Below are 19165 nucleotides of genomic sequence, written 5' to 3' on the forward strand. Positions count from 1 at the left end.
AGTCCTTACCAAATGAAATCTCAACAGTTATGATAAATGGTAAATTGCATAAGTTGAGACAACAGAATTTAACAATAACATTTTACAACTCACTAAATTAGTATTGTATTTGACATGAAAAAAATGAAACTAGCATTTCTAGCCTGGCCTTGCTCTTCACTTATATTACACTTACAATACAGTGACTTAATATCTATTTCTCTTAATCTCACAACTATACAACATATCCTTGATGGGTACCTACCAAAATCTCTATCAAAAAGGACACTAATTTCTATGTTACATGAGAAAGAATTGGATCCTAATTTGTACAAGCTTTCATGGTACTAGTGTTGGACTTCATTTTTTTAAAATCCAAAAAGCATCTACTCTGGTGCCACAAAAATATGCACTACTACAAAATTTCTTCTTCAAACAACAGGAGAGATTTCCCAGATCCATCATTTCTGTAGAATTCACTGGATGCAGATGGCATCTCAAGCAATCACAGTAAGCATCCAGTCCCGTCCGCAGCTAAATTTGCACTTTCCTGAGTATTCTGGCGTGAAAAATCAATTGGCCATATAAATCTGATTCAACAGCATGCCATCAAAGAATCAAACTCCTAAGCCTGTTGTGTGTACAAAGGTTCAAAGGTGGCAGGAATTTGCTATTCCGTTCACCTCAATTGATCGATCAGCTTGAAAGGCTAATTTTCATGAAGTCGTCATGATGGAAAGGGAGGATTCTTAACTGGTCTCCGAAGCAGTCCGCTTACTACCATAGGTAGTTTCCTGCTCTTCAGTGAGCTCTTCAGCAAGAGCATGATGTCAAGGCGAAGGAGTAAAAAACCCAATTGTCAACTATTTTTTGCACTCTTCTTTGTCAAGTTAACGCCCTTAGCCTTCTCCATTTCAGCCTCTTTTTCAGCTTTCTTCCTCTCTAACTCTGCTTGTTTAAAATTCTCTTCATGTGCTTTCCGAAACAACCTCACAAAATTCAAGAGAGTTACAGTAACTGCAACCATAAAACCAGCAATGATAAGAAGTTAGCTTGAGCATTGTAGAAAAAATAGAACTACATATCAGCACCTTTTCCAAACATAGTATCAGAAACACACATCGATGATGGAACTTCATTGAGTTTAGTCCTCCCATCGACTTTTCCACATTAGTTATCTGTGTTTTCTTTTACTATATACAAGAAATATATTATGACAAAGAGAACATAATTATAAAGAGTGCAGAGAGTAAGATGTCCTCCTCCCAAAACCAGTTAACCGAAACAGGTCCAAGGACCTAGGGAACACCCAGCATTCTCCGAAGATACCAAAAACAAATTCCACAATGGAAGAGTCGAGAACAATGTAAGAACAAATGAGAATACCTTCTGAACATGCACCATAATAACAAATGTCAATGAATTAGCCTCATGGGGCTTAATCATCTTATTATTCCTCGGCTATTCTCTCTCTCTCCTGCCCTTCTCTCAACTTTCTTTCTTTTGCTTACACAAGGATCCAAGGAGGACAGATTTCTATCAATTGAACAACTTATTACCAGACCTATCACTTTAAAGAAAGCTTTGAAGTGTCTTGGTACAGGTTCCATTAGAAACATTAAGAACTTACAGTCACTTTCCTTAATCCTTATCCGTAGCCAAGAAAACCACACTTCTAAATCAACCTGATTTTTCGGCAATACAAACATGTCCCAACTATAAATGCAACAGACCATGAAAGCGTGCTTTCTCCATGAACATCAATTAAATAAAGTTAATCGACTATAATCAACTAAAATAAGTCACCAGTAAGAAGCCTAATGCATGACACGCTGACAAAATGAATAAGTATTAATCCTCAACTAACCTTGCTCAAATGGACAACGGGCAGGATCCTCACCGAAGTATAGTGCAAGTGCATCTGCATTTCTACCCTGCCCACGGACAAATTACACAACCTTTTTATCTCTTTATATTGGTACTTAATGTAATAAAAATGGTTAAGCATATTACTTACCACCACGGAATATAGACTTGTCAGAGATGCCACCTCAGACTCGGCTACATCTATGAAACCTTTCAATGTCTGAAAAGAACATTGGGGAAGAGAGAGAAAAACAAATCCAGTGATGTCGACTAGATAATAAGAAAGTGTGCTTACATGCGAAAAGCTTAGACTGGCAAACAACGGGAACCAATGAGAAAGTATAAAGAAAAAATAAGCATTTTGAAATAATTGAGAAATATAATTTATTACGTGTTTTGGAAATCATAAGTCAATGTTATATAATAAAATTATTAAGATCCCCATTAGTGAAATGTGTGAACTTCTGTTCTCTCTACCCTTTTTCAATCCAATCCGTAAATTTCAACAAGAATGCTGTTTTAACTCAGAATCAGATAACACTATCTTTTCTGATAGAAAAAATTATATAATTCATAGAAAATAAAAAAGCACATATAGGGCAAGGGTAAAATATCCTCCAAAAACAAAGAAGTCAACATACAACAATGAGAACCGGAAAAAAATTAAATAGCTACTTGCTTTAAATAGCCATTAGTAGAATACCAAACAAACCTATCATGATTGACATGTCATAAATAGGCAATTAGACATCCTTAAACAGATTTAATATAAAATGATGAATTCAATGAAGAAACCAATATAATAAAAACATCTGCAGAGCATACAAATCCACAGATCTTACAAGAACTACCAATGCATGACCATAAACTTCAATTATTGATGATATGTGCCGTAACTACACTCAACTGCATTCATGGTGCAGGAAAACCAGTATATGATCTGTCATTTCCCACACTGATATAAAGAATCAAGAGCCTGACATGAAAGAGCTAACCTTACGGAAAATGTCAGACACAGGTCCATCATTTACAGATGCAGCAAGCTCTTGTTTAACCTTTTCTAGTCCCTTGCTGATTGCCTGCATCTCTTCTGCTAATGACTTCAATTGTATCTGCAAAAAGGGGAGTTTCCAATCAATACACATTGTAATCCCATTAACTAATACTAGAAGCTGGCCAGCTAGGTAGTCGCAGTGTCAATTCCTTTTGGCTAAATGCATATAACCACTTTGACTTTTGATCTTGAGTAAATGCTGGGTGCAATCAACCCCCTTTTCAACACATAGAAATTAGCCCCACCATCCATTACAAGTAAAAGAGAGACGGAAACTTGGGAGAAATGAATATGGAGTTTGATGGTAATTGATGAACTTTATTTTCAGATTATTGGCAATTGCATTTTCAATTAAGCTTTCTAAATATGTGCACTTAAGGAAGAAAAAGGAACATCACCACATAAACTTTAATTGGACTACCAAAACTGAAACCATAGGGGATATTTGCCAAAGGGCCAAAGTTGAAGGAGGATATTTGCACCTGCCCTAGTAATGACAATATTAAGTAAATTCCCACTTTCATTTTAACACGTGTGTTTGCAAAGTCCGGTGTGATTTTTTGGCAGGTAAAGGACACAAAACGTATGACTATGCTAAAATGCTGAGATTTTGTCTCCTATGGTGAGCTTTGACGATCATCAAAGGAGTTAAAATTCACTTTCCTGTTCATGAGCTTCTAAACCATGAGATCTAAACTACTGATTTGGATGACCGATAGGCCATTGCAAGAAGTTGTTAAAAAAAGAGGGGATGTACAGTTGACCTTTTTTTACTATAAAGAATCAAAAAGTAGATCATCACCTTGGTCGAAGGTTCCAGGCTAACAAGGTCTAGGTGAAAATCAAGGAGTCCAGGCGACTTTTCAGCAAGGACCTAAAGCTCAAATAGGAAAAAAACAGTGAGTGAAGGAATAATATCTTCATTTATTTTTATTGAGTTTTGACACTTATACCTTGCAAAGATAATGCATCAGTGTCATCTTATTGTTAGTAGCACGGGTGTCGGTGAGCTTTGAGAGACTATCCAACTTGAACCCAACTGCAGACCCTATATGTAATTAAAACATTTGAGATATTTGCCCACAAAATATCATTTTACATTAGGAAATATCTAACAGACCCACGTAAGAGTTTGATTTCTACCAAATATAAAGGGCCAGTTATTATCTAAATGTTAATAATAGAGAGAGATAGAATCATATATCTACTGTGTCTGGTGTCATGAACCAGCTTCTACCAAAACCTAAAATTGTAAGGAAAAGGACATTGCCATAATTAAATGTCTTTACCCCGTGCGGTTCCTTGATTCAATGTATTACCCAAAAAAAGAATTTTCTTCATGATCTCCTTAAGTTTGACAGAATTTCGGACCTATTACCATGAAAAAATGCACAAGGTCAGAGAAATACATGCAGCACAGGGTTTATTAGTTTCATAAGCAAATCACCTCTTCACAGGCAGAGTTCACAGTGTTTAAACTCTTCTTGAATTCTGTAACCTGCGTAAGGAGGAAAATATGATTATAGAAGCAAAAGACCAAATCCACAAAACATTGAGAGAAGTTACTGACACCACCAAACCTGAGACCCAAACTGAATCTTGAAAGAGAATATTCTTAATTTTGATTCCACCCGTGGCACCTTCATCAACTCCAAAAAAAACTGAAAAATAACCAAATATATAGAAGAACATGATTGTACATGTGTTCATTATATACAAGGATCCTAAATTAACAAAGACCATAAGAATTGGTTTATAACCCAACATCTAAAGGGAAAGCTGTGGATACGTAAATGTTTAAAATTTAAGCATTTACATAACCAACCAGCAACCAAACTGTCACTGTATTAATACATGAACTTTAAATACATATACATTTCCTTTTTTACAACTAGATTTCTTGCCAACAATTTAACTATTGTCTGTTATATTAAAAAAGTGTTAGATTCACTTCCAAAATTAAAGTCTCGTTTAATTGCACCAATTAGTGCTTCAATCTCCATAGCAAACAATTTATACCCAGAGCTCTAAAATTATTGAAATCAATTGATATTTAACCAATTGTTTGTTCTTTAGAAGAATTTGCTCCTGATTCTGGCAATTGGTTACATCATTTCTTCATTATTCCTCCCACCTCCCTTCCAGATTTTAATGCAAGGGTAGCCAAAGCAACTTTATCATAGCTTTATCGTTATTATACATGTAAATTTCCATTCAAATCAAAGCATGGGAATTTAACTCCGTTATTAATGCACTACATGTAATTTTACTTTGTAAACAGCTTAATCATCCTTTGTGTAACTTTGGTAACACCAAGGCATGAATCAATCATGGTTATGCCACAAAAGGCATCCCAGATAATTGTACGTGCTCAAATATTTTTATTAATAACTATCATATATAAGGATATGACAAAAACAGATAATTGCACACCTGTTCACACCTCCCCAAGTTCTCCTTATCGCCTGTGTATCCCTAAATAAAACCATAAACAAGAGGAACCAAAACAAGAAAAGCAAACAAATCAGGGTAAAAAAGCGCATGTCCAGGTGTAACAGAAGATGCCAGAAAGGAGAACCCTTAAATGCCGAAATAAGATTTAAGTATATGGATAAAAAATTGAGCTTCACCTTCAAAAGTTCCATCTCCTCTTTGGTGGGACAAAACTTAATGAGATTATCCACCTGATCAACATCTAATACTGACTCGTCCATAGCCAGTACCGCAGCCTGAAAATATGCATTTTAACATGTTAGATAATAGTTACTACTGATAGTTACAGGTGCAGATATGATTTTTTTTTGGTACAGTTGATATTTTTTTGGGTGCAGATATGATATGGCAAAAGAAGATTGTTACTGCAAATATCCACTATCAACCACCTTTAGTATTTACTAGTTAATACCCACGTATAAAAATTATTTCAAGAGCCATCCTGAATGCAATAAAAATATCAATTTTGACTGCCGTGTTTCTTGCAAAAGAATACTTCTCATTATAAGATGCTTTAGCTTAAAAACAAAAAAAATACAAATACAAACCCATATTGCATAATTTCAAAAAAAAATGCTAATATCAAACAATCAGCTTACCATCATATCAGGAAGTGGCATCTTAACCTTAGTGAGCATAATTTCAGTATTATTAGCCCTCCTCAGGTCAACCTACAATTAACAACACAAATAGAGAAGTTATTAATCAGTTATAAGGGAAGTGCCAAATAAATAATAATTGACTTTTTTTACCAACGATTGGCTTTCAACACTAACGGCCAAAAAGCTGCACCATTATGCACCTCACAAATCATTAATTTTGAAGGTTCAGAATTTTGATTTTTGGAACATAAAAGAGATGGTGAGGGGACAGCAATAGAACAATAAATTTAGTTCTAAGAGATTTAATCAATACAGGCAACAATGCTTAACACTAAATGTAGTCATTCTGGACATTTAAATTGACATAATAAAACTAAGGAAAGTGTACATTTGTTTCCTCCAAAAATTAAGAGCAAGTAACTGATCATTCAAGTTAGGTCACAGTGAAGCTGATTTCTTTTACCAAATAAATCATCAAGTAACAAGTATACAAAAAAATGGCATTTGATTCCAATTTTAATATAAATATAATTTTGAATTTAAGAAACCTTTGTGATCATGTTGAATAACATTTTTACAATTAAAGACCGAGAAGAAGTTCAACCCACAAAACCAGTTTAGATTCTATAGAACTGTTTGCGATAAACTACTAATATAAGCTACAAGTTCTAAAAATTTGAAATTATAACTAAATTTAAAATTTTATGTTGAGAGAAACAACATATAGATAAAGCAAAGAGATAATGTCTCACACAGACAACAAGATAGGAACCGTCAATTAAAATGGAAACCAACTTGATATTAGTTTTTTTTTCTGAATGAGTTTTCGCATGAAAATGGAGTAGAGAAGAACTAGTTTTTAATATTTTTGTTCTTATCTAACACTAAACATTTTATCAAATACATGGTTTTTTGAGTTTGGCAAACACATAGCTTATTTCAAATATCAATTTCAAGAATATTAACATAGAAGAATACCAAATGGACTTTCTCGGGTTTAGATCCAGCAGATTTACGCCGTGCAGTTTTAGATTCAGCAGGCTTTGGAACATTAGCAGAGAAAAGCTTCTCTAACTCTGATACATCAAACTCTGGTGCACTAAGACAGAATGTAAAATCAGTCAACACTCAACAGAAAACATAAGGATATAGAAAGCAGAGTGTGCAATTATTGAAATAATTCCGACAAACATGTGCAATAGAATACAAGATAAATTACATTTGAGGTTCTCCGTGTCTTTGTAATTCTTCCCATAAACTTCCTTGCAATGCCCTTGTAACCTTACTCCAATGTAGAGGCTTTAAAGAGGATCGCTTGGGTGCTGTCATCGCACCAGGTCCTCCTGGGCGTGCATATCCACCACGCCCTCTCCCTCTTGGATCAGCTCCAACATTTGCACCTTTTGGTGGAGGTGGTGGAGGTGCACCACCAGGAAGTCTAGGAGGAGGAGGAGCACCGGGAGCACCAGGAGGAGGTGGGGGAGGTGGGCCTCTACCACCAGGAGGGGGCGGGGGAGGTGGGCCTCTACCACCAGGAGGGGGCGGAGGAGGTGGTCCTCGACCACCAGGAGGGGGCGGAGGAGGTGGGGCTCCACGAGCTGGTGGAGGTGGGGGAGGTGGAGCTCCAGACATTGGAGGAGGTGGAGGTGGAGGTGGGGCTCGACTTGATGGAGGAGGTGGTGGTGGGGATGGTGGAGCTCTACCAAATGGAGGTGGAGGTGGAGGGGGTGGAGCATTGCTATAAGGAGGTGGAGGTGGTGGCGGGGGAGCTCTACCAAATGGAGGTGGAGGCGGTGGTGGAGGAGCACTAGTATGAGGCGGTGGAGGGGGGGCTCTACCAAATGGAGGTGGAGGCGGTGGAGGAGGGGCTCTACCAAATGGAGGTGGAGGCGGTGGAGGAGAGGCTCTACCAAATGGAGGTGGAGGTGGTGGAGGGGGGGCTGTACTAAATGGAGGTGGAGGCGGTGGAGGGGGAGCTCTACCAAATGGAGGTGAAGGTGGTGGCGGAGGAGCACTACTATAAGGAGGTGGAGGTGGTGGCGGAGGAGCACTACTAAAAGGGGGTGGAGGTGGCGGCGGCGGAGCACTATTATAAGGAGGTGGAGGTGGAGGCGGTGGAAGGGGAGCTTTATTAAAAGGAGGGGGAGGTGGTGGAGGTGGAGTAGCACTACTATAAGTAGGTGGAGGCGGTGGTGGAGGTGGTGGAGTAGCACTACTATAAGGAGGTGGAGGTGGTGGAGTAGCACTACTATAAGGAGGTGGAGGCGGTGGTGGTGGTGGTGGAGCACTACTATAAGGAGGAGGAGGTGGTGGTGGTGGTGGTGGAGGTGGAAACTTTGGAACATTGCTAAAAGGAGGTAGAGGGAGAGATGGAGCAAGAGGAAGGGGTGTTGATGGAGCTTTATGTGATGCAATTGGGGGTGGTGGAGGAGGGGGTGGAGCCCTATGTGTGGAAAATGTAGGAAGAGGGGGAGGGGGAGGAGGAGGGGGAATTCCATGCTTTGGAGGTGTTGATGATGGCGGTGGAGGAGGGGCTACCACGGTAACAACTTCAGAAACTTTGGATAAATTGTCACTGATGTATGAGGGAAGTGGGAGAGAACCACTAGTCTCTTCAACTATGGCGATTGATGAATAGAGAGACTTCCAAGGAGATGGAGGGGGAGGAGGAAGAGAAGTTGCAGTTTGTAAATTCACCCCTACGTTTTGTCCAGTAAATGATGTTAAAGTTGGTGGCGGTGGTGGTGGTGGAGGTACAGTAGATACGTTTCCACCTAAAGAGGAAGATGGTGAAACTGGTGGCGGTGGAGGGACTTGAGGTGATGCATCATCCTGTAATGATAAGGGTTCAAAAACATCTAAAGAAGAGTTTCTGGCATGAGATGGAGGAGGAGGAGGAGGCGGCGGAGGTGGAGGCAGTGGAGGAAATTGTTGCTCTGAGCTCACTTGTGTTTCAACAGCTGACTGAAGACATGTCTCTTTAACTGACAGTACTGATGATGGTAGACAGTTTGCATCTACTTCTGCTCCTATGTGGCCTGAAGATTTTGAAGTGTCCACCTTACGACTTTTCAGGTCATTTGTCATGTCAACAGAAACAACTGCTGCAGAGACATGAGGAGCAGATAAAGACCTTGCTTTGGAATCTTCCAATTTCTCCTTTGAAGCTGTAAATTTTGACAAAGCAGCTGGTGCACTATTAATCCTTGAAGGCGGATAATAGACATGCATTGAACTGGTGTAAGAACCCTTGTTAGAAGGAATCCACCTAGTTACTGCATTCGGCTTAGCTTGTTTTACCTGAAACCCTGGTGATTCTTGTTTAATCTTTGGTTTTGTTGAAACTGTATCTCCCAAAGGCTTTGAGTTGGATGGAAGTTGTTTCTTTACAGCAAATGGAAGTAGTTTACCAGATTCAGGTCTGGAAAGATCAGGCATCTGCTGCCCAGCCTTGAAATCTAATTCCTTTTCTGTTGCTTCGTCATCTTCGTCATATTTATTTTGCTGAAGTGTCAATTCCCCATGCACATCCAAGGTGAATTCCGTTGCTTCAAGAATTTTATCAGAAGCCAGTGCAGTAGAAGTTGACTTGTTTTCTCCTTCATCCACAGCAATGTCCTTCACTGCATCATTATCTGGATCCATGCTCTCATTGGTCCTGTACTTCACATCATCAACAGATATGTCTTTCACCTCATTAATAACAGAATCCAGTTTGCCAGCCTGCTTGTTACTCCCCTCATCAGGAGGATAATCGAGAAAAGAATGAGGATCCACCTCATCCTTCCAGACCTCTTTATTATTTTCATCATCCACTGCATTGTTAAGGAAAGCAAAAGAATCATACTCCCCCTTTCCTTCCTGTGCATCAATTACGTTGCTGAAAATCTCTTCCACTTCATAGAATTCCTCAGGTGAAGCGCTTTCAGTCTCAGCGCTTTCAGTCTCATTTGCATCTTCACTCACCGTGACTGTGGTTAGATCAGGTATAACAGCATCAGCATCCAAAAAAAGCACCTGGAACAGATATGAGTTTATGTTCAACTACTACTCCTTCATAAAATGGATTTCACAGAAGAATAAAATTAACTTACCTCTGCTTTGAAATCCTTGGGAAATTGATCCTTTACATCCCACAAAATATCAATGTCATCACGGCTCAGCATCAATATATTTGACCGCACAAATGCAGTATGGAACATGACTCTAAATATCATCTCCTCATGAGTAAAATCTTTATTTAAATGTATGCACTCAAGAACAACATCTCCTTGAACATGACAATGGATATCAATTTTCACGAGCATACACTCTGCCTGTGATTAAAATTTATTAAGACATTTGATCTAATTAATTCACAATTCAGTATCAGTAGTTTAAATTTATACAGCACCTGTGAGTAGTGGCGAATATGCTTTTTGGATTTTGAAGTTGAAAAAAGAAGCTCTGAACTTCTATTAGCAGGTTTTGATGGGTCCGGGCCATAAACACGTACAACAGGCCTGCAACCTTTTCCATCATCAAATAATGGAATGTCTCTAAGAATCATACAGTCCAAATACAAGGGTGTATCTGATGGGGGCCACTCTGAACCCAAATGTCTCCTGGAAATATACTGAAGATATCTGAACTGAGAAGGTTGTGGGTTCAAGGAAGATAAAAGGTGGAGAAGTTCTCTGGGGGCTTGCTTGTAGACCATTTCAAGAGTCTTCTGCTCCCCACTGTACTGTTTCCGGTATAATAGAAGACCTGCCAGCATAAATGCCAGCACCGGCCAACCTCCCCTTTCACAATGCATCAAAAGCACATTTTGTTGCCCCTCCAAAGACAACCAGCTTTCACTTGATCGAAGAAAGTGATGAACCATCTCCAAAGGCAGAAGTGGACAACCCTCATATTGCCGAGGATATTCCATAACTGTCATGTCATACTGAGAAAAGATGTCTGAGATTTGGCTGCGTCTTTCCCCTTCTTTAAAGTTGAATACCATGAAAGAAGCATCTGGAAAGTGATCCTGTAGCTGAGCCACAATTCCTCCCATATAAACTCTGTACTCATCTTCTTCCAAAACATCCGTGGAGAAGCAACAATCAAAAACTGAAAAAACAGAGAAGTTCGGAACAGTTAGTATTATGTTAATGGGTAAAGCATGAGCATGGAGCTAGATAACTTGTTCACGACTTCAAATTTTATGTTTTCCTTTTAATAGTAAGTTAGAAGAGAAAACAAAGACACTGGGCACAGAGTATATGAATTTGCTAAACAGAAGCTTAAGAAGATAAAGCCTAGACCGTTCAGAACTAACATAGGAGGCCATTTCATTCTGCCGATTACCATCTTTACTACAATGTTAAAATAAAATAGAAGGCAACTTTCAGAAAAAGAAAAAAAGATAGAGAGCAACTTTCGGAAAAACGAAAGCAAGCAACTTTCGGAATTTGCAAGCCATAAAATACAGTGTCTTAAAGGACGATATTCTCAGTTGAAGAAACTTCCAAAGTTAACAAACTAGCAATCCTCAATTCATGAAAACCCAACCATTATGACTTAGATCCTGCTTTGTATTTCCTATTATGACTCTCATTTTTTAGGAGTAATCAACTATTACTTCCTACCTAGAAAAAGCAGGAGAGAAAAACAACATTTTTAAGTTCAGAAAGTACACATTGTTGTGGCACATCAGCATATGCATTGTTCCAAATGATATTAAAGTTCAGTAACCAAGCTTCTAAACATTAAATGAACCCAATGGCTCAAAATTCAGCTGCCCCTTTAGCTTGATACACATGTAAGTATATAGAGAGATATTTGGGAAAAGTAACAATTACAGTTATGGTATTATTGATGCATTGATGATGTAAAAAATGATAATTTAGGAAAAGTAATAAAATAGAAAGGAAAGTTAACATACCATAAACTCTCTCAGAGATCTCAAGAAGCCGATCCGGGGGTTTTCGGTAGAAGAACCTTCTGAACAGCGCCATCTGATGGTGCTGTTTCTACCCCGATCGGACCCAACCCGCTATTTTTCACTAACCAAGATCAAAACTTTTAAACCCCAACAAACTCGCCCATAGATCTTGGGAATACCCAATTCGATTAACCCAAAAAAATTGGGAAAGGGAGTAGAAGTTGATTTGAAGTAAAGTAAAAGTACGCGTGTGTGTTTATGAATTACTATGAAATGAATTTCAAAAAGGAAAAGTAAACCCCTTTTCTATTTTGTTGAAGTTAACACAAAAGGTAGAAACTTTGGAAGGGGTTGAAATTGCAAAGAAACGTAGTGGACTGAGTGAAAAAAGAGAGAGAGAACTATTTCCTCATCTTCTTACAACTCACTTTCTCTCTCTTCCCTTCTCTGTGAGTATTTGTCTGAAGGTTTCTCTCTCTCTCTCTCTGTCTTTCTCTCTCTCTCTCTCTCTCTCTCTCTTTGGCGTGTCTGCAACAACAACATGGTTTGGGTTTGGGTTGATTCAACCTAGTCTACGTGGTTCACGACGTGGCATATACTTCCACGTTTTATTTTCATTTTGAATACTCTAATGTATGTATTTATTTTCCTTTTAATACACTATATCAGTTTTATTCATGAGATTCGCTTTATAGGGTTAGAAATGAGTAGAATCGAGTTAAATTAGAGTCTAGTTCAAATTAGTTTGATAAAAAATTGTTCAGCTCGAAACTCGACTTGAATTTCATATGAGTTATTTTTTTAGCTTGAGTTTGATTCGGTTAAAGTTCACTAATTATTTAATTTAGTTCAAATTAGTTTCAAATAGTTAATTTTTTTTTTTTTAAAATACTACAAAATATTTTTTTTTAGTTTGTCATATATATCCTCGTATTAGAGGCAATCCTGTTCGAGCTAAGAATATTCACAGGTATGTGAGGTTAACTCTCCTAGCAAACATTTTTCATCTATGAGATTCAAACTCAAAACTTTGCTTAAGAAGAATCAAACATGTACTAAAAATATATATAACATTGTTTATATATATATATAATAATAATAATAAATATAAAAAAGTAATACATGGTTAGAATAAACATAAAAAATAGTTTTTTATAAATATATATATACACATATATAATCGAGTCAGTTCATTAACCTAATGAGATTAATTGTATGTAACTTAAGTTTGGTTCGTTTATTTAACGAGCTCAATTTTCAGCTCAAAGTCTACTAATTTGGTTTATAAACTAAGTTTATCGAATTATATAATGAGTCGAGTTTACCAAGTTGATTCAATTCATTGTCAATCCTATTTAAAACATTTTACATTTTAAATAAATTACAAGTTGAGCTGTCAAAATAGATTGAGCTTGATGGGCTGATCCATTTAATCCTACATAATGTATGCATATAAGAAAAGTCTCAAAATCTTTTGTCTAGCCTAATCATATAATTTATTAAACAAACACACAGTAACCAATTATGAGTTGGACTAACCTATTAGATCAACACTTTTTTTTAAAATGGTGTATTATATTTTTTATGCATGTTTATTTAAGTTGAGAATAAGATAGCAATTCCTTTATTCTTTAGGCTATGCTTTAGTTCTCTTATTTTTGTATATATTTCCAATAAAATAGAATATGTCGTGACTATGTGAATCATGTGATGAATACATAGTTTGCTATTTTTAAAATAAGAAACAAATTTTTTAAAAACCTTTCTTGGTTGGAGTCAACTAAATAAACTATAGATTCGAGTTGGTCCAATCAAGTCCAGACTAGAAATGGTGACTTATAATGGTTCAGATTAATTAGAATAGTAGATTGAGCTAGTATATATTGATATTTATACTCACAACTTTAAAAACTTTACAACATCATATAGATTATCGCACCTAAAATTATCATGTTTATAGTAAATTTTGAACTCAACACGTATTTTGGCTAACTAAAACAATCATCCTAAGTTATTGTTAAGTGAAAATTGGCTTACATATTCAGTTAGAAAAAGTGTAGAAATTTGTATGTATTTGTAAATCTAATTTATCTTCTTTCCTCTTTTAATATAGTAAGTTAGTAACAAAGGATCAAATGTATTAATATAAATGACAAAAAAAAATGTGAACTAAATTTCAATTTATATGTTAACAATGGTGATGAGAATATTATTTAATTTGAATATCTATTTCATTTTATTTGTTATCTATGAATAATACCATAAGTTAATATATTGTTCGGTATATATGGGTCTCATATTCGAAAAGATGAGATGAATGGAAGACTTTTATAACTTTAAGCTACTCTTAAATTATTATCTTAATGTTTTTGTTCAAAATGTGATATCTCAATTATAAAAGTGATTATTCACTCTCATATGCCTTGATAATTGAGTTTCCCTAACTATCGGAGCTTCCTAATCATGGATCCCTCAAGTAATATCAAATATCAAATTTGACGGATCAACTGAGACATGGTGAATTTAATAAGGAACAATTCTAATATAGTGTGGGTTGTCACATTTAAGAGAAAATTGCTTATTATTCAACTACTAAGTCACATATTTTATATAATGAGATAAGTGAAAGAGTTTAATTATAAAAAGATATATGATCACCTTAATATTTTGATCTCATATAGAAATAACTCTAATTTCTCATTTATGTGAGCTATCATTCTTTGAGGTGGGTTGGACCATAAATTTCAATTGTAATGTTGTAAAATAATTTAAAACCAAAATAATAATAAAGGAACAAGGGGTTTTTTGAGCACACATTGTGAAATTATGAAATATCAGCCAATTATTTGGGTGTTTTGCTCTCTTCTTTTATAGCTCTTTGACCAAGGATGAATGGAAGCTTTCATTCAGCCCATTTATTTGTAAATCTTTTAAATTGAATAAAATATTTATACATTGTCAGTATAAAAATTTATATATAGTCAACTATATATACTATTTATTTGTATTATTTAAAAAAATTAGAATAGTTAAATATATGAATGATGTATATTACAATAATAATGTACAAAACTCATTTATCATTTCACTTGAATAAGAGATCAATAATTATAAGATGACTAAGAGATCAATAATTCTATTTTTTTTTAGAGCAAATTCACATTCACCTTGCTTTAGTTCCACAGTTATAAATGTGAAGAAGATACACAATAGAAATAATAATAAGATCGTCTTTCATTAAAATACTTGTCATTCCATAAAAAAAACATGTGAAGAAATTTATATGAACCACATAATAACATGCGTTTGTGCCTTTGTGGTTTCATTTTATAATATAACTAGCAGTGTATATACATATATTTTATAATAACGATAAATCATGTATCGAAATATTATATTTCCTATTCATATAAGTGCAATATTAACATTGATTTTTGAGTGTATATATAGAATATTAACAATTATAAATGCGTTTGTATAAGCATTTATTTGTTGAAAGTGTGATTATAGAAAATATTTGATTCTTAAATAACTCAATAAATAAAATTCAAATTGTATTGGATAATATCTCACCTCTATATTCTCTATATAAAATTATAAATATAAGGAGTTATTTTTGCATCATATTTTTTGTGATTACGTTTATAAGTATCATATAAAGTCATAAAGATTTTTTAGCATATCTCTTAAATGCTTATGTTTTATTTTAGATTAATGTTAATTGTGTATAAATATTTGAATATATTTTTAGCATTCAAATATTGTATAATTAAATGTTATTTATTTGATTATGTTTTAGCTAATAATCATTGTATGAAAATAACTCATAAATTAAAAACACACTAAGTTAGGATATGACAGATATTTTTTCTGATAATTTTAATCAAAATAATAAAAAGAGTCTAATAATTGATTTGTTATATTACTAATTAAAATACATATATTTTTCATGAATATATATACCATTGTTATCTTTTAATTAAATAATATAATGATAGTAATTAAATACATGTGACCCGTGCATTCAATGGCTAAGAACACACATGTTACCCGTACATTCGCATTACTAAGAAAACACATGTTACCCATGTATTCGCATAGTTAAAACGCACATATTACTCATACATTCATATTATTAAGAATATACATCTTACTTGTGTATTTGCATGTTCAAGCACATAAGAAAAATAAATTGATAATTTTTAATTTGAATTTTCTACAATTAGTATTAAATTATTATTAACATATAAAATATATAAAAAGTAGGAAGGAAAATAATGTGAGGAGGAGGTGACATGTGACATTAAGGAAAAAATGTAATGAGAAATTGACATGGGGCATAAGTGAGTTTTTATTATTATATTGTTAATAGAGAAAAATTAAAATTCAAAGAATCTAAACTGTAATATTAAAATTCAGTAGGAAAAATGTCACTTTGATGATGTGGAAATGTACAATTATTCTTAGATTAATGGTAAACATTAAATTATATAGATAGATTAATGTAAAGAAATAATTTGAATGTGAAAAATGATTTCAATTTCATCTAATGTTCAATGACTATTACTTTTTAACATAACAAAACATAGATGTTATAAACACTCAATTTTAGTGGGGGTAGTGACATGAATCAATCACTAATTAATATTAAATTATTATTAGCATATAAAATATATAAAAAGTATGAAGAAAAATATGTGAGGAGGAGGTGACATGAAGTAAAAAATGTAAGGAGAAAGTGACATGTGACATGAGGGAATGAGAAAGTGACATGTGACATGAATAAGTTTTTTTTTTATTATATTGTTAATAGATAAAATACAACAATCCAGTTTAACCTCCGGAATTTCTAACCTATATAGACTATTTAATTCAATTTCTTTTTTACATTGGAATTTTAAAGTAAAATAATTCTACAAGTTTTCTCACTTTCTGGCACTTACCCATTGTTAATATACATTTTTTAAACAAAATTAAACTTTATAAGTCATGTATGAATGGATATAATTTACAACGTTAGATAATAATCTGTCATTTTCCCCTTTATTTGACATCATTACTTACATGGCAGTTGGGAACAATCACCTGTATCCCATTTTATGTCTTGTCGGTTTCTATATAAATTAATTTTAATTCCTATTATATACTTTTCACGTTGTCTGGTGGAAAAACATTCCACGTGATCAAGAAAAGGCATATCTTTTTTTTTTCTTTTTCTGGTGCAATTTCTTTTGTACCTTTTATTGATTGTGTTAGAGATAAACACGAATCACTCAAGTATTGCCACATACAACGGTTATTTATGTTTATAACTTTATATTGTAAAAGAGAATAAAATATCTCATGTATAAAAATCTTGACATGTGTCATATTTTATCATTTTCTATAAAAATATTAGTTAATTGAAACTTCAAAATAATTTATAATTGGGTGTATAACAAGGGAATTTGAGCAATAAATAAACATCTAATTAAGGATTAGAACCCAGAATCTGATATGATTCAAAGCCTCAGATCATAGTGATTCCTTTAAATTTGTAGTGATAGTGGCACATATGATAAGATATGCATATATGTTGGGAACACATATGCTGTTCTACAAGTTGTGCCACTAGTTTGACATTGGTTGAAAATAGTTAATTATTTTCTAGACCAATCACAGTTGATAGCACATGCAGTGGCGTAACTTGTGGGACAGGAGATGTGTACCTATCCAGTGGTCCCCTTTCACTTTCATCATCACTGTATGTACCCATCTATTTTATAATTGACAACTACTCAAAAAAAACACAATCATTCCAACATTCTACCTATACTTTTGCCTCAGTATAGTATAATCTGTTCCAAAAAAATTAAAATATTGAACCTCTAAGAAATATGCTAATAAATTTATATCTTGTCCAATTCCAATGTTCTCTTTCAGTAACCTTTTTTTGCTAACACATACCATTTTGATTGACAATGACAAAACTCAGAAGTTATTGGATATTTGGAACTACCTAGTTGTACATATTTTTGGTCCAACTTATTTGAATGCATGCATGTACAATGAAGAGAAGGGTCATTTTTATTTGGAACTTTTCACCATGACAAAAGCCTAGTACAAAGGCTACACTACCATCTGGTTCTAGTGCAAGTTTAGCTTGGTTGTGTTTCTTGATGTGAGGTTGGCATAATTAGATATCATTTCATTGATCCATATGACTTAATCAACCATTTAGACTTTACATATTTATTAGGAGAATTTTACCATCTATAATGTTTTATCTTATTAGAGCAAAATTGACATTGTAAAAAAATAGAGTAAATATCAATTTTTAGTCCTTATATTTTATCGATCTTACCAGTTTAGTCTTTAAAAAAAAGAAAAGACCTAAAGTTGTGCCAAAAAATTTCAAATATGTGTCAAATTAGTCTTTTTTGAGGTCAAATTAGTCTCTACCAAGTGTTGTAAAATATGCTAAAGATGACTAATTTGACCGATATTTGAAATTTTTGGGAACCATTTCAAGTCTTTTCTTTTTTGAAAGACTAAATTAGTAAGATAAAAAAATACGAAGGACTAAAATGAATATTTACTCTAAAAAAAATATACATGATATGAGGATGAGAACCCAAATATAGCAGTAAAAGCATGCAGTTGGGAAAACTTAAGTCCTTAGTTGTTATAAATATGGGCTGAAGCCTAAAGCTCATGAAGATTCTTGTTATTTTTTAATGTTTTCATATTCTTTATTGTAATAACAAGAAAAATATGAAATTTAAGATCCAATTTGTGGAGAAAAATGTAGTAGTGCACTTCAATGCATGGATTATTCACCACTATTTGTTAATAATTATTGACTTCTTAATAAATGTTATAGACATAGATGATAATCCAATCTAGTGTAAAAAACATTACAAGTCATACATGTTCATTAAACTGATTTGTATATGGTGTTTATTACTCTAGAGATAAAATTGTTATACGGCATATTATTATTCTAGAGCAATTACCTGCTATCTGAACAAGGATGAAAAATGAGATTTTTAAACTCAGAGCATGGACTAACATATGAAACAATTGAAAGATTATGGCATTATGCAAAATGGGACCAATACTTACTAGGACACTACTTTCCTTGATAAAGAAAAATTGGTACACCTGATTCCATTAATGCCTGAAGAAACAGTGAACAATTCCTATCTATTACAATTAACCAAAACTAGGAGAATCCATGGTAAAAATGACTTATCTTGTTTTCTTTTCCATGATCTTTTG

General features: G+C 34.2%; 1 protein-coding gene across 7 annotated transcripts; it reads right to left on the reverse strand.

The window, feature by feature from the left end:
- Window positions 6-12396, reverse strand: LOC109344220 (formin-like protein 20). 7 transcript variants are annotated; one of them, XM_019582901.1, is made up of 18 exons: window positions 11906-12381; window positions 10388-11091; window positions 10089-10310; window positions 8330-10011; window positions 7214-8239; window positions 6973-7093; window positions 5992-6063; window positions 5530-5628; window positions 5333-5374; window positions 4480-4560; window positions 4347-4397; window positions 4189-4270; window positions 3853-3947; window positions 3702-3773; window positions 2841-2957; window positions 1997-2065; window positions 1847-1913; window positions 6-996 (listed from the first exon to the last, which is right to left on the reverse strand). In XM_019582901.1, exons 1-18 carry the CDS (start codon window positions 11976-11978, stop codon window positions 839-841), a joined length of 4833 nt encoding a protein of 1610 aa, XP_019438446.1. In that variant the 5' UTR covers window positions 11979-12381; the 3' UTR covers window positions 6-838. The 7 variants fall into 7 exon arrangements, 5 of the variants coding, with proteins under 5 accessions (XP_019438446.1, XP_019438437.1, XP_019438455.1 ...); XM_019582892.1 differs by having other exon boundaries at window positions 7214-8113; window positions 8201-10011; XM_019582910.1 differs by having other exon boundaries at window positions 1847-1908; window positions 7214-10011; window positions 11906-12386.

The sequence above is a fragment of the Lupinus angustifolius genome, chromosome LG01, assembly GCF_001865875.1.
Source record: "Lupinus angustifolius cultivar Tanjil chromosome LG01, LupAngTanjil_v1.0, whole genome shotgun sequence".
NCBI classification, from domain to species: Eukaryota; Viridiplantae; Streptophyta; class Magnoliopsida; order Fabales; family Fabaceae; genus Lupinus; species Lupinus angustifolius.